This window comes from Eurosta solidaginis, chromosome 3, assembly GCF_040869045.1.
Source record: "Eurosta solidaginis isolate ZX-2024a chromosome 3, ASM4086904v1, whole genome shotgun sequence".
In the NCBI taxonomy this organism is placed as follows: Eukaryota; Metazoa; Arthropoda; class Insecta; order Diptera; family Tephritidae; genus Eurosta; species Eurosta solidaginis.
The window spans coordinates 89,366,218-89,389,825 of NC_090321.1; the positions used below are offsets into that span (position 1 = coordinate 89,366,218).

At 37.2% G+C, this 23,608-nt stretch overlaps 2 protein-coding genes across 2 annotated transcripts in view; one reads left to right on the forward strand and one right to left on the reverse strand.

The window, feature by feature from the left end:
* The window catches only part of LOC137244122 (MOXD1 homolog 1), a 122,689-nt gene that overhangs the window by 65,593 nt on the left and 33,488 nt on the right, over positions 1-23,608 (forward strand). The window contains exons 2-8 of the mRNA XM_067772688.1: positions 8,345-8,500; positions 17,906-18,073; positions 18,336-18,448; positions 20,028-20,221; positions 21,698-21,799; positions 21,873-22,036; positions 22,128-22,343. Of these exons, the coding sequence (XP_067628789.1) occupies positions 8,345-8,500; positions 17,906-18,073; positions 18,336-18,448; positions 20,028-20,221; positions 21,698-21,799; positions 21,873-22,036; positions 22,128-22,343 (1,113 nt within the window). The remainder of the gene's footprint in view (positions 1-8,344; positions 8,501-17,905; positions 18,074-18,335; positions 18,449-20,027; positions 20,222-21,697; positions 21,800-21,872; positions 22,037-22,127; positions 22,344-23,608) is intronic.
* plu (plutonium) lies at positions 8,346-9,760 on the reverse strand. Its single transcript, XM_067772692.1, has 4 exons — positions 9,602-9,760; positions 9,326-9,535; positions 9,049-9,249; positions 8,346-8,892 (listed from the first exon to the last, which is right to left on the reverse strand). The coding sequence occupies exons 1-4, from the start codon at positions 9,606-9,608 to the stop codon at positions 8,786-8,788; spliced, it is 525 nt and encodes a 174-aa protein (XP_067628793.1). The 5' UTR covers positions 9,609-9,760; the 3' UTR covers positions 8,346-8,785.

Sequence of the window (23,608 nt, forward strand, 5' to 3'; positions counted from 1 at the left end):
ATAATTTTAAAAGGGAGTGGGCCTAAGTTCTATAGGTGGACGCCTTTTCGAGATATCGCCATAAAGGTGGACCAGGGGCGACTCCAGAATTTATTTTGTACGATATGGGTATCAAATGAAAGGTATTATTGAGTATTTTAAAAGGGTGTGGGCCTAAGTTCTATATGTGGACGCCTTTTCGAGATATCGCCATAAAGGTGGACCAGGGGTGACTATAGAATTTGTTTGTACGATATGAGTATCAAATGAAAGGTATTAATGAGTATTTTAAAAGGGAGTGGGCCTTAGTTCTATAGGTGGGCGCCTTTTCGGAATATCGTTATAAAAGTGGAGCAGGGTTGACTCTAGAATGCGTTTGTACAATATGGGTATCAAACGAAAGGTGTTAATAAGTGTTTTAAAAGGGAGTGGGCCTTAGTTGTATGGGTGGACGCCTTTTCGGGATATCGCCATAAACGTGGACCAGGGGTGACTCTAGAATGCGTTTGTACAATATGGGTATCAAATGAAAGGTGTTAATGAGTATTTTAAAAGGGCATGGGCCTTAGTTCTATAGGTGGACGCCTTTTCGAGATATCGCCATAAAGGTGGACCAGGGGTGACTCTAGAATTTGTTTGTACGATATGGGTATCAAATGAAAGGTATTAATGAGTATTTTAAAAGGGCGTGGACCGTAGTTGTATAGGTGGACGCCTTTTCGAGATATCGCCACAAAGGTGGGCCAGGGGTGACTCTAGAATTTTTTTGTACGATATTGGTATCAAATGAAAGGTGTTAATGAGTATTTTAAAAAGGAGTGGGCCTTAGTTCTATATGTGGACGCCTTTTCGAGATATCGCCATAAACGTGGACCAGGGGTGCCTCTAGAATGTGTTTGTACGATATGGGTATCAAATTAAAGGTATTAATGAGGGTTTTAAAAGGGAGTGGCCCATAGTTGTATATGTGAAGGCATTTTCAAGATATCGACCAAAATGTGGACCAGAGTGATCCAGAACATCATCTGTCGGGTACCGCTAATTTATTTATATATGTAATACCACGAACAGTATTCCTTCCAAGATTCCAAGTGCTTTTGATTTGGCCCTGCAAAACTTTTTCATTTTCTTCTACTTAATATGGTAGGTGTCACACCCATTTTACCAAGTTTTTTTCTAAAGTTATATTTTGCGTCAATAGACCAATACAATTACCATGTTTCATCCCTTTTTTCGTATTTGGTATATAATTATGGCATTTTTTTCATTTTTCGTAATTTTCGATATCGAAAAAGTGGGCGTGTTCATAGTCGGATTTCGGCCATTTTTTACACCAATACAAAGTGAGTTCAGATAAGTACGTGAACTAAGTTCAGTAAAGATATGTCGATTTTTGCTGAAGTTATCGTGTTAACGGCCGAGCGGATGGACAGACGGTCGACTGTGTATAAAAACTGGGCGTGGCTTCAACCGATTTCGCCCTTTTTCACAGAAAACAGTTACCGTCCTAGAATCTAAGCTTCTACCAAATTTCACAAGGATAGGTAAATTTTTGTTCGACTTATGGCATTAAAATTATCCTAGACAAATTAAATGAAAAAGAGCGGAGCCACGCCCATTTTGAAATTTTCTTTTATTTTTGTATTTTGTTGCAACATATCATTACTGGAGCTGAATGTTGACATAATTTACTTATATACTGTAAAGATATTAACTTTTCTTTTAAAATTTGAATTAAAAAAAATTTTTTTTAAAAAGTGGGCGGGGTCGTTCTCCGATTTTGCTAATTTTTATTAAGCAGACATATAGTAATAAGAGTAACGTTCCTGCCAAATTTCATCATGATATCTTCATCCACTACCAAATTACAGCTTGCAGAACTTCTAAATTACTTTCTTTTAAAAGTGGGCGGTGCCACGCCCGTTGTCTAAAATTTTACTAGTTTTCTATTCTGCGTCATAAGTTCAACTCACCTACCAAGTTTCATCGCTTAATCCGTATTTGGTAATGAATTGAAAAAACTTTAACGTTGGACCACATGCACAGATTACATTTTTGAGGGTTTTCAGCGACTAAAAATATTTACATTTTCGAATTGAACAGACACAATTTCATAAAGCAAAAACATAATCGAATGAGCCAAGATCCTGCATTCCGGAATTGTTGTATTTGTAATCGAATTTGAAAAAAAAGTTTGATGACCTAGCGCTTTTGAAATTTGTCGATTTGTTACATTTCTCTCATGTTTCGCTACCAGTGTTTGGAGTATTTATAACTGTTACCTGAGGAAACGACTACGCCGGAGTAAAAATTTAATTTTCGGAATATATTTTTTCTTCCTTTTTGAAAGCGGGCGAACAACTAACATCAAATTGATTTGGTAGCTTGGCAATCCCTTCGATTGTCTTTTTTGTCGTGTAATGTTTCTCAGCAAAAAAGTTATCTGCCTTATCAAATGCACATGGAGTCGGCCTAAAACGTGTAGGATGACCAATTAATTCTCCCATTAACACACCACATTCTATATCCCCGGATATTTATCGCGAAAAAATATTATTATTAAATTCAGTTACCATACATATTTCATGCTCTTTTAATGACAGAAGGTTTCAAGACCGGGGCAGATTCCTGTAGGAACGATAATGGCGACCTATTAACTGACGTACAGAGTGTGGGGTAAGACGAACCCGATACCCCGATCGCCGATGATGAAAAAAACTCCCCGGCATCCAATATCGCGGCTAAAAAATCACAAGATGCCAGGTAATGACGGGATACTCGCCGGGCTGTTCAAACATGGAGGCGAATATGACGAAGCAAAAAAAAGTGGGTCTTGCAGTAAATTTGGACAAGACGAAGTACTTGCTGTCATCGTGGCCTTTATAGCTACGTCACTGTTGACGTATATAAATTCGAGACTGTGAAGGATTTCGTTCATTTGGGAAGCAGCATTAAAAGCAAAAGCAATTTCGGCCTAAAAATCAAACGGAGAATAACTCTTGCCAACAAGTGTTTCTTTAGGCAATTGTAAAGTAAGGTCCTCTGTCGACGAACAAAATTCTCGCTCTATAAGTCACTCATAATACATGTCCTGATGTATGGCTCGGAATTATGGAAGGTGCTAGAGAAGATGAAATGGCTCTTGGAGTATTCGAGAGAAAAGTTCTCCGAAAGGTTTACAGTTCTATCCGTGATGTCAACGGCGAGTGTCGAAGGAGGTATAATGATGAGTTATATGAGCTTTACGCAGACATGACGATAGTGCAGCGATTGAAAATCCAAAGGCTTCGCTAGCTAAGGCATGTTATGCGGATGAACGAATACGCTCCGGCAGCTTGTAAACAGAGGAAATAGAAAACCTGCACTGAGTTGGCAGAGACAGTTGTAGGAAGATTTTACCTCGATTGATCCCCCAATTGGCGACTAAAATAAGGGTTAGCTGATCTCACTGACTCAACGAAGAAGTGCTGTATGTTAAATTTTGGCAGGATTTACAGATCACACCCGAACACATTTTTTGCTTACATTTACTTCTTATTTTCTCATTCCGTACGAAAAAAGTACTAAAACTGTGAGTAAAATGTGAACAAACATGTCTTAAGACACGAACAATGAATTCACGTTATTTCATCCAAACGTCACTTGTAAACAATCAGCTTTTCATACGTATACAATTAAAACTTCAACCAAAAGATATTAGGTAGTAATACTATTTAGTTTTCAACTCGACCCAAATAAACTTTTGAAATAAAAAAACTGTAGTAGGAGGTAAGAGCGGAGCAAAATACTCCGATTGGAATAAAGTCTGAACACTGCGTCAGTAATGAAACATGTTGTCAAAAGCGTGACGTCACGCCGAGAAAATTTATTTCACGGCTAACTATGATTTTTTCTCTCATTTTTAATGCGGGATCTCTTTATTGGTTCATGAAGCAAAAACATATCTGAAAACTGCTCCTACTTTGTAGTAATTAAACAACTGATTGAAGATTTAACTTAAATCTTCTTCGTTTCGAGATTTTATTTTATATGATAAAACTTGCAAGATTTATCGTTAAATCCTTTCAGATGCTTAAATCTCGAATAAAGCTCAAAGTAGAGATATGCTATTAGATATCGGCGCTTGACAATCCGCTGCACACCAATCAACTCGTGGAAAAATATAACAGGATTATGCTATTTTTTATTTAAGATGTGGGAAATTAGAGATTATTTTTTAAATTTCCGTGGGTAATTTCACAGCGTTTATCTGGCATCACTGCGTCCCGGTTGCGTTCTTGAAATCTTAATTTCTTTTTCGGTATTCATACTTTTTATTTTTCCAAACAAGGTTTTTCGGACGATAAGTGAGGCAAAAACTGAACTTTTTCTCGTTGTTGTTTTATCGGCCTATTAATAAAGAATTCCAGGTACGAATTCGCGCTCGAGGCCTGTAACAATTATTTTTGTGAAAATTATTGTTTTTTTAATTTTTCTATAATTGAGAAATTATTATTTGATTTGAAATAGAAGATATATAACTTGTTTCAGACATCTGCCATAGCTGCTCACATAGATCCATAATAATACCATAAAAGTTATTGTTATAGGCCTTGAGCCCGAGCTCGAACCTGGAAAACTTTTATTGTTCTCCGACGCCTTTCGAAGTTTTCCTTACATCTTCAACAGGGCGTCTGATTTATTTTAGTAAAACATAAATCGAAAACAAAACGTTTTGTTCTTTTTCAAATTAAAATGACAATACGGTTTAATTCTTTTGATATGATCAAATAGCCTAATAAGCCTATGTAAAACCCAAATGATTTATTTTCACTGGCCAGTCAGTTAACTTCCGCATACATTTCTGGTGTTTCCATTAATTTCTTATAAATTTTGACTAAGTGTTTGCTATAATATTTTAATATCAGGTGCTTCTTTATAAAATATTATAACATAGCACGAACATAGGAGCATACGTACATATTTATATATTAAAGGTACACCAACCTGAATAGCGACATCTTGGTCTTTTGTAAATTGCTGCACTTAATATTTCCTAGCTTGCTTTTTTCTTAACAAATTTACGCGCAGTCCAAATTTATTATCGCAAACATCTCATTTACTTAGATCAAATAGAAGCAGGAGCACACACTTTCATGTACATATGTTTTAGTAATTTAGCTGACGCCAATTAAGAGCACCAAGAGGCCACCGTGGTGTGATGATAGCGTGCTCCGCCTATCACCGTATGCCCTGGGTTCGCACCCCGGGCAAAGCAACATCAAAATTTTAGAAATAAGGTTTTTCAATTAGAAGAAAATTTTTCTAATTGGGGTCTCCCCTCGGCAGTGTTTGGCAAGCGCTCCGGGTGTATTTCTGCCATGAAAAGCTCTCAGTGAAAACTCATCTGCCTTGCAGATGCCGTTCGGAGTCGGCATAAAACATGTAGGTCCCGTCCGCTCAATTTGTAGGGAAAAACAAGAGGAGCACGACGCACATTGGAAGAGAAGCTCGGCCTTAGATCTCTTCGGAGGTTATCGCGCCTTACATTTATTTTTTTTTTTTTAAGTCTTCCTCTACCTGCCTCTCACAACTCAGTGGAGTTCTCCCCGTTGCTCTTCGAACTGCGGTGTCGATTGAAAAACTTTCTTGGCCGGGACGTCTTTGTCCATTCGCATATTTTGACCTAACCAGCGAAGTTTTTGGGCTTTCATTCGCTACTGTATCTTCATATCTACGTAAAGCTCATACAGATCATCATTATACCACTTTCGATACTCGCCGTCGACGGACAGGATCATAAGTCTTGCAGAGAAATTTTCTGTCTAACTTTTAAGAGCCATCTTCTCTCGAACCGTCTACGAATACGATCCATACATCAAGACAGGTATGATGAGCCACTTGTAGAGGGCGAATCTTGTTCGTCTAGAGTGGAAATTATTTTCAAATTGCCAGCTCAGATCAAAGTAGCACTTGTTTCCAAGGTTTATTCACCTTTTGTTTTCTAAGCTGACATTGTTATCGTTGTTACTTCTGGTTCCCAGATAGACGAAGTTCTTCACAGTCTCGAATTTATATGCATTAATAGTGAAGTGGCTGCCAAGGCGCGAATGCACCGATCTTTGTTTTTTTTTTTTTTTGATGTTAGCAAGTACTTCAAGGCGTGGGCCTTAGTTCTATATGTGGACGCCTTTTCGAGATATCGCCATAAAGGTGGACCAGGGGTGACTATAGAATTTGTTTGTACCATATGGGTATCAAATGAAAGGTGTTAATGAGTATTTTAAAAGGGAGTGGGCCTTAGTTCTATAGGTGGGCGCCTTTTCGGAATATCGTTATAAAAGTGGAGCAGGGTTGACTCTAGAATGCGTTTGTACAATATGGGTATCAAACGAAAGGTGTTAATAAGTGTTTTAAAAGGGAGTGGGCCTTAGTTGTATGGGTGGACGCCTTTTCGGGATATCGCCATAAACGTGGACCAGGGGTGACTCTAGAATGCGTTTGTACAATATGGGTATCAAATGAAAGGTGTTAATGAGTATTTTAAAAGGGCATGGGCCTTAGTTCTATAGGTGGACGCCTTTTCGAGATATCGCCATAAAGGTGGACCAGGGGTGACTCTAGAATTTGTTTGTACGATATGGGTATCAAATGAAAGGTATTAATGAGTATTTTAAAAGGGCGTGGACCGTAGTTGTATAGGTGGACGCCTTTTCGAGATATCGCCACAAAGGTGGGCCAGGGGTGACTCTAGAATTTTTTTGTACGATATTGGTATCAAATGAAAGGTGTTAATGAGTATTTTAAAAAGGAGTGGGCCTTAGTTCTATATGTGGACGCCTTTTCGAGATATCGCCATAAACGTGGACCAGGGGTGCCTCTAGAATGTGTTTGTACGATATGGGTATCAAATTAAAGGTATTAATGAGGGTTTTAAAAGGGAGTGGCCCATAGTTGTATATGTGAAGGCATTTTCAAGATATCGACCAAAATGTGGACCAGAGTGATCCAGAACATCATCTGTCGGGTACCGCTAATTTATTTATATATGTAATACCACGAACAGTATTCCTTCCAAGATTCCAAGGGCTTTTGATTTGGCCCTGCAAAACTTTTTCATTTTCTTCTACTTAATATGGTAGGTGTCACACCCATTTTACCAAGTTTTTTTCTAAAGTTATATTTTGCGTCAATAGACCAATACAATTACCATGTTTCATCCCTTTTTTCGTATTTGGTATATAATTATGGCATTTTTTTCATTTTTCGTAATTTTCGATATCGAAAAAGTGGGCGTGTTCATAGTCGGATTTCGGCCATTTTTTACACCAATACAAAGTGAGTTCAGATAAGTACGTGAACTAAGTTCAGTAAAGATATGTCGATTTTTGCTGAAGTTATCGTGTTAACGGCCGAGCGGATGGACAGACGGTCGACTGTGTATAAAAACTGGGCGTGGCTTCAACCGATTTCGCCCTTTTTCACAGAAAACAGTTACCGTCCTAGAATCTAAGCTTCTACCAAATTTCACAAGGATAGGTAAATTTTTGTTCGACTTATGGCATTAAAATTATCCTAGACAAATTAAATGAAAAAGAGCGGAGCCACGCCCATTTTGAAATTTTCTTTTATTTTTGTATTTTGTTGCAACATATCATTACTGGAGTTGAATGTTGACATAATTTACTTATATACTGTAAAGATATTAACTTTTCTTTTAAAATTTGAATTAAAAAAAATTTTTTTTAAAAAGTGGGCGGGGTCGTACTCGATTTTGCTAATTTTTATTAAGCAGACATATAGTAATAAGAGTAACGTTCCTGCCAAATTTCATCATGATATCTTCATCCACTACCAAATTACAGCTTGCAGAACTTCTAAATTACTTTCTTTTAAAAGTGGGCGGTGCCACGCCCGTTGTCTAAAATTTTACTAGTTTTCTATTCTGCGTCATAAGTTCAACTCACCTACCAAGTTTCATCGCTTAATCCGTATTTGGTAATGAATTATCGCACTTTTTCGATTTTTCGAAATTTTCGATATCGAAAAAGTGGGCGTGGTTATTGTCCGATATCGTTTATTTTAAATAGCGATCTGAGATGAGTGCCCAGGAACATACCAAATTTCATCAAGATCCTCGAAATTTACTCAAGTTATCGTGTTAACGGACAGACGGACGGACGAACGGACGGACGGACATGGCTCAATCGATTTTTTTTTCGATACAGATGATTTTGATATATGGAAGTCTATATCTATCTCGATTCCTTTATACCTGTACAACCAACCGTTATCCAATCAAAGTTAATATACTCTGTGAGCTCTGCTCAACTGAGTATAAAAAAAAGTGTTTAAATATTTGTTTTATTTTTATTTTTGATTTCAGGACTGTCATGGCTCAACAAAACATCCAAATGCAGCTCCCATTCAAGACGATACACAAAACTACAATATTATCGATGGCGGACAAAATGCAACACATACCTGGGTAGAGTTTTCACGTAAAATCGAAACATGTGACCCATATGATCTACCACTAGGGGTGAGTTGTTTTTTTTTTTTTTTTGGTAATTACTTAACATATTTATTTGGTAATCAAAATTTTAATCAATAATTTCACAAAATTAAAACATATAAAGTAAACACATCTCTAATATTCAATATTGTGCAACGAACACTTGATTACAACAAAAATAATCCAATACAAGAAAAAAAAAAAACCAAATAACACCAAACTTATAGACAAAGTCAAAAATTTAAGTTAAAAAAACTCTCTCGACTATGATCATGACTTAATAAAAGCTCCATTTAAGGGCCTATATAGCTTTTATCTCATTTTGTATGCTGCACCACTGCATGAGGGTTTTTCGTCGTGCCCATTTCGGGATCCATTATATATTCCCACCCATTGACTGAGTTGAGCTGGCGACACGCCTGCAAGCAATAATTTTATCGTAAACAAAAATTTTTACTATACATATCGTTAGCTTAATTCACAGCAAAAAACCTTTTATTTTTACATGGAAAAATCTGTTGTTAGAGCCCTTGTGAATTAAGCTAACGATATATATATACAAATGAAGAAAGTACCGTGCGCTGTTTGCACCTCTTCCTCAGGTGCTGAAAAACGTCTGAAAAATTCAATGAGTTTTTTATTTTGACGCAGCGTAGCTACACACAAAGCAGGAACTATTGATGATTTATTAAAATCTGAATATGAACGATATCTCAGCAGCAAACGTATAACGTCTAAACTACCCGCATATGTGGCCAACGTTAAAGCGTTCTGACCTACAAAACACATACTATAATACAAAAAACAGAAGGAGCTTCTTTCTTATCGTCATGTCATTGAATGAGCTCTCACCTAAATAATTAATAGCGGTCAAGCTGGCTCCATAACGTATCAATAGTCGGACGTGCTCACCTTTACCCATATAGCAGGCCTTTAAAAGTGGCGTATTACCATAGAAATCTGCTTCCTCTAAATCCAATTGCTTTGGGTTGTTTTTGTAACGCGCCAAAAAATTATACAAATGCGTTGGATTGCTTTCGTCAATAAAGCCATGAACTGAAACTGAAAACAAAATGCAAAGAGTTATAACAAAATAAATATGTAATTTAACTAACATTAATAACAAACCGCTCATTTTAAACAAAGGACGAATATGAAAATAAAAATTATAACATAAAAAGACACAAAACAAAAAACTAACTACCAAAGTTTGTATTAAACAACTGAAACTACGCTAATCTTTTTCTTCGAGTGCCCTTCCAATTAATGTTCTTGTGTCCGTTAGTTCGAGTAAACAGATTTGCAGGTAGTTAAAAGAGTAAGAAATTATATAAAATAGGGTGTACCTAACAAAGAAATTAATAAAATAAATTATAATTTTAAATCGCCTGTTTTTTCTAAGCGGCCATTTTTCATCCTATTGATTCAGTTTCGAAATAAAAGCCACTGAATTTTAGAATTTCGCAACTGTTATAAGAATGAACAGGAGAACAACAAGACTGAATATAAACGAACAAAAATTAAACAAGTAATAAAGTCTAAGTTCGGGTCAAACCGAATATTACATACCCATATGTGCACTTGAAACGCTGTTGTTGATAAATTTCGTTCGGATTGGGAGACTTTTGTTCGACTTAAGGCATTAAAAGTATTTTGGAAAGAGTAACAAAAAAGGGGCGGGTCCCGCCCATTTTCAAAATTTGTTTAAGTTTTGTTCTTAGTTCAACCATACCACTACTGAGGCAGAATATCAGTCAAATGTTTTTAAATACCATATAGTTATTGCAAACTTTGTTAAGGTTGGATCTTTACGAAAAACTGGGCGTGGCCTTTCACCTATTTTGAATATCTTCACTCAGTCTATATAATTTGGAAAGGATAGTTCCGTTTCTAACGGCTTTCGATTTACGGGTTGTTAAACTTCTTCTAAATTTTCAAATTTTTTGGAATTCATGTTTTGCGTCATAAAACCAATCTACCTACAAAATTTCATTAGCTCAGTGGTATTCGTTTTTGACTTATCTCATTTTTTCCATATTTCGATATCGAAAAAGTGGGCGTGGTTATCGGGTCCAGATAAGCCCGTATACGCAATTTGGTGGAGATATCTCAATATTTGCTCAAGTTATCGTGTTAACGGACGGACAGACGGGAAGACGGACAGAAGGACGGGCTTAATCAAATTTCGGTACTGATGATTTTGTTTATGGAAGTCTATCAGCCCAATTCTAAACGAAAATTCCGTGCGAGTTTTTTCCCTTCTCCCATTCCTCGTATTCTAAATAAAAATTCCTTGTGAGTTTTTTCACTTCTCCCTTTCCTCCTATTCTGAACAATGTTCGAAAAAGCGGAAACCGGTTATGGGAGAAAAGTAGGTATTATGAATGTGAGGGAGAGGGAGATTTCTCTGCCATTTCATAGGAGTTTTTTCACTAGTTAAATTAAAGGGAATGCATCAAAATAGTTAAAGGAAATTGATTATTTTAAGAAAGAACACTTGTTTGTACAAATTTGTGCTTAAATATATATTTACATTCTACCACAATATTCTCACTGTTAATACAACAATAACAACAACCACAATATTCTTTATTTTAAGTCGAAAAGTATATCATAAGCAACGGAAGAGCTCTTCGCATATTTGATGCAGCCATCCAGAAATTGCGCAAGGATTTTTTAAGAAGGCTTAAATAGATTTTGGCATATGGCGAAAGGCGAACTCAACTCGACTTGGCCGCCAGAAAATTCTTTTGCAGAATGAATGCAGGCAACTCCGGCGGATTGGTGTTATCCCGCCGGTCTTCTTCTTATGCTCCTCTGTTGATGTTGCTGTGACACCAATTCATTACTCATTTCAGTGAATACCACATGAAATGCAATAATGTGCATTGTTTATACCTTATTTCTTAATTTCAAATAAATTGGCAACAATAATTAAACTTTACAATTTTTTAAACAAAATAAGAAATGCGCAACGAAATTTCAATTGACAAAACAGCTCACTTCGAAAATTCGAAATTCCTATTCCCCAATTATTCTTCTTCCTAGGAGGAAAGAACTGGAGGAAATTTTCCGCTGGAATAAAAAAATCCGCGAGAACATTTAGAATTGGTCTGTATATCTATCTCGATTCCTTTATACCTTTACAATCAACCGCTATCCTATCAAAGTTATAATACCCTGTGTACAAGTACAGCTGGGTATAAAAAAACACCCTCAACTGAATATCTTTTGCAGAGCTGCTCAACAAACCCTAGCCACTTTTGTTTTTATTTTACCCTGAAGAAAAGGCACAGATACAAATTCACGCTTTGAATATAAAACAAGTAAGGAAGGCTAAGTTCGGGTGTAACCGAACATTACGTACTCAACTGAGAGCTTTGAGACAAAAGTGTCTTTTACATGGATACATACAAATGGTAATATTAACAAGTAAGGAAGGTTAAGTTCGGGTGTAACCGAACATTACATACTCAGTTGAGAGCTATGGTGACAACATAAGGGAAAATAACCATGTAGGAAAATGAACCGAGGGAAACCCTGTAATGTGTTTATATGACATGTGTATCAAATGAAAGGTACTAATGAGTATTTTATGAGAGTGGGCCATAGTTCTATAGGTGGACGCCATTTAGGGATATAGCCATAAAGGTGGATCAGGGTTGCCTCTAGAATGCGTTTGTACGATATGGGTATCAAGTGAAAGGTGTTAATGAGTATTTTAAAAGGGAGTAATCCTTAGTTCCATATGTGGACGCCGTTTTGAGATATTGCCACAAAGGTGGACCAGGGGTGACCCTAGAATTTGTTTGTACAATAGATAGAAGTCTATATCTATCTGGATTAGTTTATGCCGTTACGGAGTACCGTTATGCGAACAAAATTAATATACTCTGTGAGTTCTGCTCAGCTGAGTATACAAATGTTCATAGCACTCCCATACATGATAAAAATATGAAAAGGTAAAACCATTCTCTCTTCTCGGCGGCCAAAATGATTTTCAAAAAAAAATTTTAAATAAATTGACACCAACAAATTTTTCAAAAATATTGTAGCACGGAGAAAAATTTTAATTAATAATTTATTCATTAAGGGGACCATCAAAATTCTTTAAACATTTAAAATTAATTTTTATTTGTTTTTTTTTTTTTTGTTAAGTTTCAGTGTACATATTTTGTATGTGTTGTGATTTGCACTTCAATGTAAACATTTTTGAACAGCCCTGTCTTTATGATTTAGCTGCATCCCACGATGACAAAAAGGTGTTTCGGGAAAAGGATCACGTTGTATGAACAGAATAGGGAGTAGATCTCGACCGAATATTCCGTTTGGATTCGATAACCGGTCAGTTTGGTCGTATAGTTCGGATTCGGTTAAAAAATTTGCCCAACTTCCGTACTTTGGTAAATGATAGCTTTTAAATAAAAACTTTTTGTTATATGAAATCAAAGAGGAAATATTCAGTTTTGAAATCGTGAAAAGGTAAATGTTCGGACCCTGCGGGAAATTCTAAACTTTGTACTAATGTGCGTCTATGAATGTATGTATGGTTTAAACTGAGCAGATGTACACATTTTTTAAGCTTAAAACTTTCATTATCAATTTATACTATGCGTGAATTATTACCGGAGTTAAATAAAATAAATGTAAGGCGCGATAACCTCCGAAGAGATCTAAGGCCGAGCTTCTCTTCCAATTTGCGTCGTGCTCCTCTTGATTTTCCCTACAAATTGGCCGGACGGGACCTACATGATTTTATGCCGACTCCGAACGGCATCTGCAAGGCAGATGAGTTTTCACTGAGAGCTTTTCATGGCAGAAATACACCCGGAGCGCTTGCCAAACACTGCCGAGGTGCGGCCCCGCTTAGAAAAATTTTCTTCTAATTGAAAAACCTTATTTCTAAAATTTTTGATGTTGCCTTGCCCGGGGTTTGAACCCAGGGCATCCGGTGTGGTAGGCGGAGCACGCTACCATCACACCACGGTGGCCATCACCATCACAGCTTCGGAAATATGGTGGAAAACTGAGTCTAAAAGGGATAGGCCCCGCTCATTTCTTAATATTTTGAATCGATATAGCTGGCGACCCAAATGTGAGTCCAAATACAATATTTGAACGAGTTCACTCCTTTAATATATAATCTAGGTTGATGCAAACTTGCAGCAACTGCTCGAGCCTTAACTCCGAAATGGCTGGACCGATGGAGAATTTCATGATGTTCAAATTCGAATTGAGCGCGAAGCACGAGCAAGACATGGAAAGCGAGATATATGCGAAGTACTAAATTTTGCGACCCCGAGTCTCGATTATCTCAAGACGAGCGCATGCCACTTATCAATACCTTTAGTACCATTAACATAATGTCAAAATAAAGGCTTATAATAGTTTCCAAGTCTCATCTAAAATTCCGAAGTCAAACCCTTAAATGGCTGGAGTAATTTAAATTTTCCTAAATTTTGAATAAAAATGTTTTTCAGTGCCATAATATATTTAAATAATTTTTAGTTTTCAATTTGTTAGTGTTAAGTCGTTTTCTATACCGAAGTGCTCGTTCATCATATGAAAATGCCTTTGCTTTGTACTTACATATGTGAGGGCATATGGGAGTGCTTAGAAATTTTTTTTTTTTTTTGTATTTGAAGTGTAAATTTGTATCTATCCCTATGATTTACGGCAAAACAAAACAAAAGTTCTATAAGTGTATAGGAGTTGTGTAGATCTGTTCATTATGAAAGTTCGGGTTCGGGCATTTTGGCAAGTCCAAAGAGGGCGGGTTGCTGGGATGCTACTATTTGTCTAGGAGATAAACTTGCACCATAGAAACTCTCATAGACATAGCAAGTTTTTCTGCGGATTTTTTTTAATATAACTTTCCTACTTTCTGACCTCTAACAACATTATAAGTGGTATCAAATTTCTAAAAAGTAAAGTCAGGATGATCGGGATGGGGTAGGCGTCATTCTCCTAAAAAAACTGCCTTGCTATTCTGCTCTTCTAAGGGTTATTTTTATCCATTCTCTAAATCCTTGGGTGTTTCGTATGCCCCGGACGATAGACTCAATTATGGGCCAATATCTAAGCTATCTAGTATTTCTCAAAAAGTTATATTCTGCCCAAACAGCGTGGTTTTGCTGCTGGCCGGTCTACAGTAATTTATTAAGCGAATATTGCTACGAAACGTTCTCTTCAAGCCATCAAGTCTATTTGATTTATGCGGATTTCTCCAAGGCATACTACAAAGTATCCCATAATATGTTGATAAAAAGTTAGCTACGCTTGGATTTCACTCCAAATCCCTCAGTTATGGGTTATGTGACGTACAGGATGGATTCCCATTGGACAGTGCCCTGACCATTGATAGATGAGCCTTAGTGACCCCAATTATTTCGGCAGAGTTTCTGCCATCCATTTCCGGGCAGAAAGATTTGAACTATGACGGAAGCTGTAGAATAATCAGGAATTCCCCAAAATTTTTATACTCAGTTGAGCAGAGCTCACAGAGTATATTAAGTTTGATTGGATAACGGTTGGCTGTACATATATAAAGGAATCGAGATAGATATAGACTTCTATATATCAAAATAATCAGGATCGAAAAAAAATTTGATTGAGCCATGTCCGTCCGTCCGTCCGTCCGTTAACACGATAACTTGAGTAAATTTTGAGGTATCTTGATGAAATTTGGTATGCAGGTTCCTGAGTACACATCTCAGATCGCTATTTAAAATGAACGATATCGGACTATAACCACGCCCACTTTTTCGGTATCGAAAATTTCGAAAAACCGAAAAAGTGCGATAATTCATTACAAAAGACACCTAAAGCGACGAAACTTGGTAGATGAGTTGAACTTATGACGCAGAATAGAAAATTAGTAAAATTTTGGACAATGGGCGTGGCACCGCCCACTTTTAAAAGAAGGTAATTTAAAAGTTTTGCAAGCTGTAATTTGGCAGTCGTTGAAGATATCTTGACGAAATTTGGCAGGAACGTTACTTCTATTACTATATGTACGCCTAATAAAAATTAGCAAAATCGGAGAAGGAACACGCCCACTTTTAAAAAAAAAATTTTTTTAAAGTAAAATTTTAACAAAAAATTTAATATCTTTACAGTATATAAGTAAATTATGTCAACATTCAACTCCAGTAATGATATGGTGCAACAAAATACAAAAATAAAAGAAAATTTCAAAATGGGTGTGGCTCCGCCCTTTTTCATTTAATTTGTCTAGGATACTTTTAACGCCATAAGTCGAACAAAAATTAACCAATCCTTTTGAAATTTGGTAGGGGCATAGATTTTATGACATTAACTGTTTTCTGTGAAAATCGGCGAAATCGGTTGATGCCACGCCCAGTTTTTATACACAGGCGTCCGTCTGTCCTTCCGCATGGCCGTTAACACGATAACTTGGGCAAAAATCGACATATCTTTAATGAACTTAGTTCACGTGCTTACTTGAACTCACTTTATCTTGGTATGAAAAATGAACGAAATCCGACTATGACCACGCCCACTTTTTCGATATCGAAAATTACGAAAAATAAAAAAATGCCATAATTCTATACCAAATACGAAAAAAAGCATGAAACATGGTAAGGTAATTGGATTGTTTTATTGACGCGAAATATAACTTTAGAAAAAACTTTATAAAATGGTTGTGACACCTACCATATTAAGTAGAAGAAAATGAAAAAGTTCTACAGGGCGAAATAAAAAACCCTTAAAATCTTGGCAGGTATTACATATATAAATAAATTAGCTGTATCCAACAGATGATGTTCTGGGTCACCCTGGTCCACATTTTGGTCGATATCTGGAAAACGCCTTCACACCACTCCCTTTTAAAACTCTCATTAATACCTTTAATTTGATACCCATATCGTACAAACTCATTCTAGAGTCACCCCTGGTCCACCTTTATGGCGATATCTCGAAAAGGCGTCCACCTATAGAACTAAGCCCCACGCCCTTTTAAAATACTCATTAACACCTTTCATTTGATACCCATATCGTAAAAACATATTCTAAAGTCACCCCTGGTCCACCTTTATGGCGATATCTCGAAAAGGCGAACACCTATAGAACGAAGGCCCACTCCCTTTTAAAATACTCATTAACACCTTTCTTTTGATACCCATATTGTACAAACAAATTCTAGGGTCACCCCTGCTCCACCTTTATGGCGATATCTCGAAACGGCGTCCACATATGGAACTAAGGATTACTCCCTTTTAAAATACTCATAAACACCTTTCTTTTGATACCCATATTGTACAAACAAATTCTAGGGTTACCCCTGGTCCACCTTTATGGCGATATATCGAAACCGCTTCCACCTATGGAACTAAGGATTACTCCCTTTTAAAATACTCATTAGCACCTTTCATTTGATACCCATATCGTGCAAACGCGTTCTATAGTCACCCCTGGTCCACCTTTATGGCGATATCTCGAAAAGGCGACCACCTATACAACAACCACCACTCCCTTTTAAAACCCTTATTAATACCTTTAATTTGATACCCATATCGTACAAACATATTCTAGAGTCACCCCTGGTCCACCTTTAGGGCGATATTTCGAAACGGCGTCCACCTATGGAACTAAAGCCCACTCCCTTTTAAAATACTCATTAACACCTTTCGTTTGATGCCCATATTGTACAAACAAATTCTAGGGTCACCCCTGGTCCACCTTATGGCGATATCTCGAAACGGCGTCCACCTATGGAACTAAGGATTACTCCCTTTTAAAATACTCATTAACACCTTTTTTTTGATACCCATATTGTACAAACAAATTCTAGGGTCACCCCTGGTCCACCTTTGTGGCGATATCTCGAAATGGCGTCCACCTATGGAACTAAGGATTACTCCCTTTTAAAATACTCATTAACAACTTTCATTTGAAACCCATATCGTACAAACGCATTCTAGAGTCAACCCTGATCCACCTTTATGGCTATATCCCTAAATGGCATCCACCTATAGAACTATGGCCCACTCCCTCATAAAATACTCTTTAACGCCTTTCATTTGATACACATTCCAGGGTTTCCCTCGGTTCATTTTCCTACATGGTTATTTTCCCTTATGTTGTCACCATAGCTCTCAACTGAGTATGTAATGTTCGGTTACACCCGAACTTAACCTTCCTTACTTGTTTACAATATGTATATTGAAAATGAAAATGAATAAGATCAAAATCGGAATCGGCGAACATTTACGATTTTCCATGAAATGCTCCTTTAAATTCTTTTGCATTTTTATAGGATTATTTGATTTAAGATGTGGGAATTTTATTCAGATTCCTGCAGGTAATTTCATAGAGACTATCTGGTATCATTGTTTTAAGTGTTTGAGCAAATTTTGTATACTTGATTATAAAAAGAGAAATATTTATTTATTTATTTGTTATGCCCAGGTGGATACTCTAAAAGTTCTATGGACATTTGGTGAAACTGATCCAATCTATGGTGACCTCAAAGGACATGGCAAAAATCGCGGTTATAAATCCCTCAATTTGCTCAGCCCTTTGTTTCGCAAGGAACTCACTTCTGATACACATAAATGGGATGTTACAGTACAAAACGTAAGTAGAAAACAATATTTCAAATATATTTATTATAATTTACATTCATAAGATGTTAGCAATATATCAATTTAGTATTTTTTGTGGTATCTTATTGCCAATTATTTAGCGATTTATGCATACTATATATATGTACATATCTTACGTAACTATTAGCAAATTACATTGTAATACAAAATATTTATGTATTTATAATAATTGAGGACTTAATTTTTTTGTGCTGCCTTAAACACAATTTATGACACCATATATTTTCTCCTAGGTTACGATCGAACCCAATATGGACACACTTTATTGGTGTAAAATAATACGTGCTCCAGTATTAAGCGAGAAACATCACATAATTGGTTATGAAGCATTGTTGTCACGAGAGAGGTGAGTTAATAAAATTAAATGTAAAAACCTTATTAAAAAGCCATAAACGAGCGAAATACGTGCTAAAGTTATGTTAATATATTTACACGTAGAGTTGCCCGTTTTAGTGTTTTACATATTACATTAAATACATATCTACTAAAAAAAATTCGCTAGGTGTTGCAGGAATCGTGAAAATCAAAAAAACAAAAAAACACGTCCGAACTTGAAAATTTTTCTTTCATACTTTCAGGATTTTCTCTATAACCGTGAGACCTGAAACTTTGAACAAAGTTTTTAGCTCTTTTAGGTTGTAATATGTTGGGAAAAAAAGAATTTTCTATATGGGACAGAGAGCGAGATATTTATAAAGCCCATTTACAACATGAGGAGTCTTGCGACCTGCTATTTGAGTAACTACCCGCAGAGCTAGATTCTGGACTCTAAGAACATACTTCAGAACCACATGGTAAAGCAAAATCAGGGGAAAGGTTTCGCTAGGTGGTCCAGGGATCGGTAAAATTAAAAAAATCTTCCGAACTTTGAAATTTTGCTTTCCAGTTTTAGGGACCTTCTCGATAACCCAGAGACCTGAAACTAAGAACGAAACCTCAGGCTATCTGTCAGAGGTTCTTCTCTTCCCCCAAGTGTGATGGGCAGACCTATCAGAGCACCGCTCTTAGAACCGCCATAAAATGCGTTCTTATGATACCATATCACATCATCTACATAGTGAGGTAAAAATAATCAATGCGAAATTGCCACAAACCTGGACATCCAAGCATTCACCTGCTTTATGCCACTTCCAATTAGCCCCCTTATCAGAGAACGAAAACTCAATACCTGCAGAAAATGAGCAGAATTCCCAGATAAATGCATTTCCCTCTGCCTCAGCTTCGAATCAGATATTATTGCAGGTTAAACTCTTACCCATCTAAAACCACACCGTGCTTAATGTCATTCGCACGCGCTCTAAGCAGATATGAACATCGAGCAGAAAAGGGGCCGAAGTCGTGTTAATCGAATGTATGAAGGTATTGCGGACCAGAAGCAGTTCCTATTGAGTCCCTTCTATGTCGGCAGAGAGAAAGAAGGTCCCACTGCGTTGGAAATACTAGTTTAGATGCGTAGATCTTCCTTTGTAATTCTAATTATGTGACTGTCGACATGGTAGGATAGCACGTAACATATATAATACTGCGGCCTCCTACTTTTATCATTTATAAGTGGAAGGCTTAGGTTTCATTGATCTGTGTAATCAAAGGGAGAAGGGAACGATAGGGATTGGGAAGAATAAAGACAGAGGAAGAGAGTGAGGGAGATAGCAAGGCGGAGAGAGCACAGAGAGAAATATAGAGACATGAAAAAAGAGAAAGGTATTAGAAAGTCAGGAAAATGGATACAGAAAGGAAGTGCTAGAAGCAGAAAGAGAGTCTCACCAGAACTTATTACTAAACGAAAAATGTTTTTTAAATATATGCTAGTTTCCAAAATTTGTTTTTCTGCACAGCAAGTATATCTTTTATATTTGTCTTCTTTTTCGTATTGCTTTGATATAATTATATTTGAACTAACTTTCAATTTCTCTCCAAATTTCCAGCAACACCAACCAACCCCTCGTCCATCATATGACGCTCTTTGAATGTTCGACAAAGTCATACCCCGGCTCGGATCCGCTCTCATGGGAAGTATGGGTAAAAAGCAGCGGTGCAGTATGCAACAGTAATTTATTAACGCCACATGATTGGGATTCGTGTATAAATCCAGTGGCTGTTTGGTCTATTGGATCTACAGGTAAGAAAACAAGCCCGTTAACTTAGTGCAGAGAACAAACGAAACACTTTTTTAAAGACCTAACTCAGCTTTAGAGAATTCCTACTTTTCTCTAGCTCTCGCGTTTAAAATTTAGCCTTAGTCCAGTACTTTTTAACTGATCTTAAAGTTTCGTAAAAGCTTGTAGATATTCCTAAAATTATCAAAGTTAAGAAAGTAAGACATTCCATTATACATGTTGCTGCTTGACACTCGTTTATCCATGTTTTTTAATAGTAATAATACTCTGTATAATTTTTTTTAAATAGTGTGGCCTTTCTGATTATTGAAGCGTATTTCAAGTGGAGGACGTGCTGCTGGCACCTCTACCGTAAGTCGGGATACTCGAATTACCTTTCAATCCAGTGTACGTATATTCAAGTTCTGAAGCTGAAACATGTCAACCGTGTCCTCCAACTTCACTGCACATATAACAATATGGCCAACTGTGGAATAGTGTGTTATCCAATTGCGCTCTTTTTTGTTGTTCCTGTTATTTAGCGAATCGCTGCGGGGTAACGATAAAGTTACAAATAAGGCATTTGGATATTTTCTCCGGAGAATCAACAACGTCTCGGCGGAGATATTTACGCCTTGTCGTAGCTGTGTCACAGGGGTTCGCATTGAGCAGTGTTAACATTCCCACAACCATGCATAGATGAACGTTTGTAAACCTTGATATTTCCACCGATTTCTGGGAGTCAGCAACTGGCCAGAAAGACCCCGGCAAACGGCATGGTCAGGGCTTGCCTAAACTACTCCATGCTCACCTATCCAGAAGCAGAGGGTCAACGGGATCCCAATGTCACCACTGGTAGACCCTTTCAGTTCCCAGTGCCTGATCAGGCGAAGACATCAGCCTGACAGTTGCTTATCTAAAAATACTTAGCTCCGATCCAAGTGATCTGAGGAAATTCTTCACAGCCCTTTGTAGCGGCGACCTCCGCCTAGAAGTCACTGCGGTGATCGGGCAGCACAGATTGTCTGGTGACACCGATCTTCTGACATAATCCCGTCTAACCTGGATCTTAAAGGAATATGTGTGGCAAATGTGGCAACAGGACCGGAAGCCGGAGTATATTTTGTCGGGGGTGACTAGTGACCCCCTGCGAGTTGCGTAGCTTAAAATATTTCCGCGGTAGGCACAGATGTCGTAGGAGTTCAATAAACTCCGCAGACCCCAAAATTCGAGCGGTCATAAATGTCGTTCCCGAGGCAGTCGGGATTGTACCACGAGGGGCTTGTACCGGATGCGAATGACTAGCCATATCCATAAAATTTCCTAAGTTTTCGGATAGTGGTATTGTGGTTAAAGCAAAAATTGGCTACAGCCAATAGGAGAGATATCTGTAAAGGTCCCCCTCTAAATTTAACTACTAAACCTTTTTTATATGCACCAATTTTTCCTCAACATTTGTATATGAAAAACATATTTATAGCCTGCCATTACTTCCGTAGGACAATTTCTGCCACATCACGTGGGTATTCCAGTAGGAGGTGCAAGTGGGGCTAAGTATTATATGCTAGAAATACATTATGACAATCCACATTCCCAGCAAAGTAAGTAAATCGTTTCTCATTAAAAATCATATTCGATTAAATAGCCTTTTTCACATTCACTTTTCGCTTTCAGTGGTCGATCATTCGGGTTTTCGCATTCATTACACCAGTCACTTGCGGTCGAACGATGCTGGTATCATGATTTCTGGTGTTTCCGTTTCAGATACGCAACTTATTCCCCCCGGACAGAAATTGTATCGTAACATTGGAATATGTGGCCCATCTTGTCCAAATGTGGTGGGTTTGTGGTTTTTAAACGCATGGAACGTCTTTATAGAAAGCATAGTTATTAAAATATTTAATTATTCATAATTTATTTGCTTGATAGATGTTTCCAATGGACGGCATCAAAATCATATCCGGTACACTTCATTCACATCGCGCCGGCCGCAAAATGACACTACGCCATGTACGTGACGGTAAGGAGCTGGAACGAATTATTGAGGACGATAATTACGACTATAACTACCAACAGGTGCGGCAGCTTGAACGTGAAGTTGTAGTCCTGCCAGGCGATTACATTATTACGGACTGCGCATATGAGGTGAGTACATACACAACTATATCATACATGGGCATATTGCAGTTGAAAAAAAAAAATTATTGAATAACATTAACCAGTAAAATATTAACTATACCAAGTAAAGTACTTAAACAGTTCTGTAAAATAGTTAAAAGCTAGTAAGTGAAACTCTTTTTTTTTATTTTAACTTATATTTAATTTGCAATCTATCTTACATGAGACATTCAGGAAATTGGATCTTATAAGATAATGACAGCGGTAGGTTTGCCTTGTACAAATCTACATAGAGAAATATGTATAAAATTCGATATATTTACATACATTCTTAAGTTGAGTTAATTTCAAAATTTTTCAAAGTTGCTTAGCTTCATTGTTGAATTCATTTCTTAATTAAAATAAAAAGAAAACAAGTAAGGAAGGTTAAGTTCGGGTGTAACCGAACATTACATACTCAGTTGAGAGCTATGGTGGCAACATAATGGAAAATAACCATGTAGGAAAATGAACCGAGGGTAACCCTGGAATGTGTTTGTATGACATGTGTATCAAATGAAAGGTATTAAAGAGTATTTTAAGAGGGAGTGGGCCATAGTTCTATAGGTGGACGCCATTTAGGGATATCGCCATAAAGGTGGATCAGGGTTGACTCTAGAATTTATTTGTACGATATGGGTATCAAATGAAAGGTGTTAATGAGTATTTTAAGAGGGAGTGGGCCTTAGTTCTATATGTGGACGCCTTTTCGTGATATCGCCATAAAGGGGACCAGGGGTGACTCTAGAATGCGTTTGTACTATATGGGTATCAAATGAAAGGTGTTAATAAGTATTTTAAGAGGGCGTGGGCCTTAGTTCTATATGTGGACGCCTTTTCGAGATATCGCCATAAAGGTGGACCAGGGGTGACTCTAGAATTTGTTTGTACTATATGGGTATCAAATGAAAGGTGTTAATGAGTATTTTAAAAGGGAGTGGGCCTTAGTTCTATAGGTGGACGCCTTTTCGGAATATCGTTATAAAAGTGGACCAGGGTTGACTCTAGAATGCGTTTGTACAATATGGGTATCAAACGAAAGGTGTTAATAAGTGTTTTAAAAGGGAGTGGGCCTTAGTTCTATGGGTGGACGCCTTTTCGGGATATCGCCATAAACGTGGACCAGGGGTGACTCTAGAATGCGTTTGTACAATATGGGTATCAAATGAAAGGTGTTAATGAGTATTTTAAAAGGGCGTGGGCCTTAGTTCTATAGGTGGACGCCTTTTCGAGATAGCGCCATAAAGGTGGAC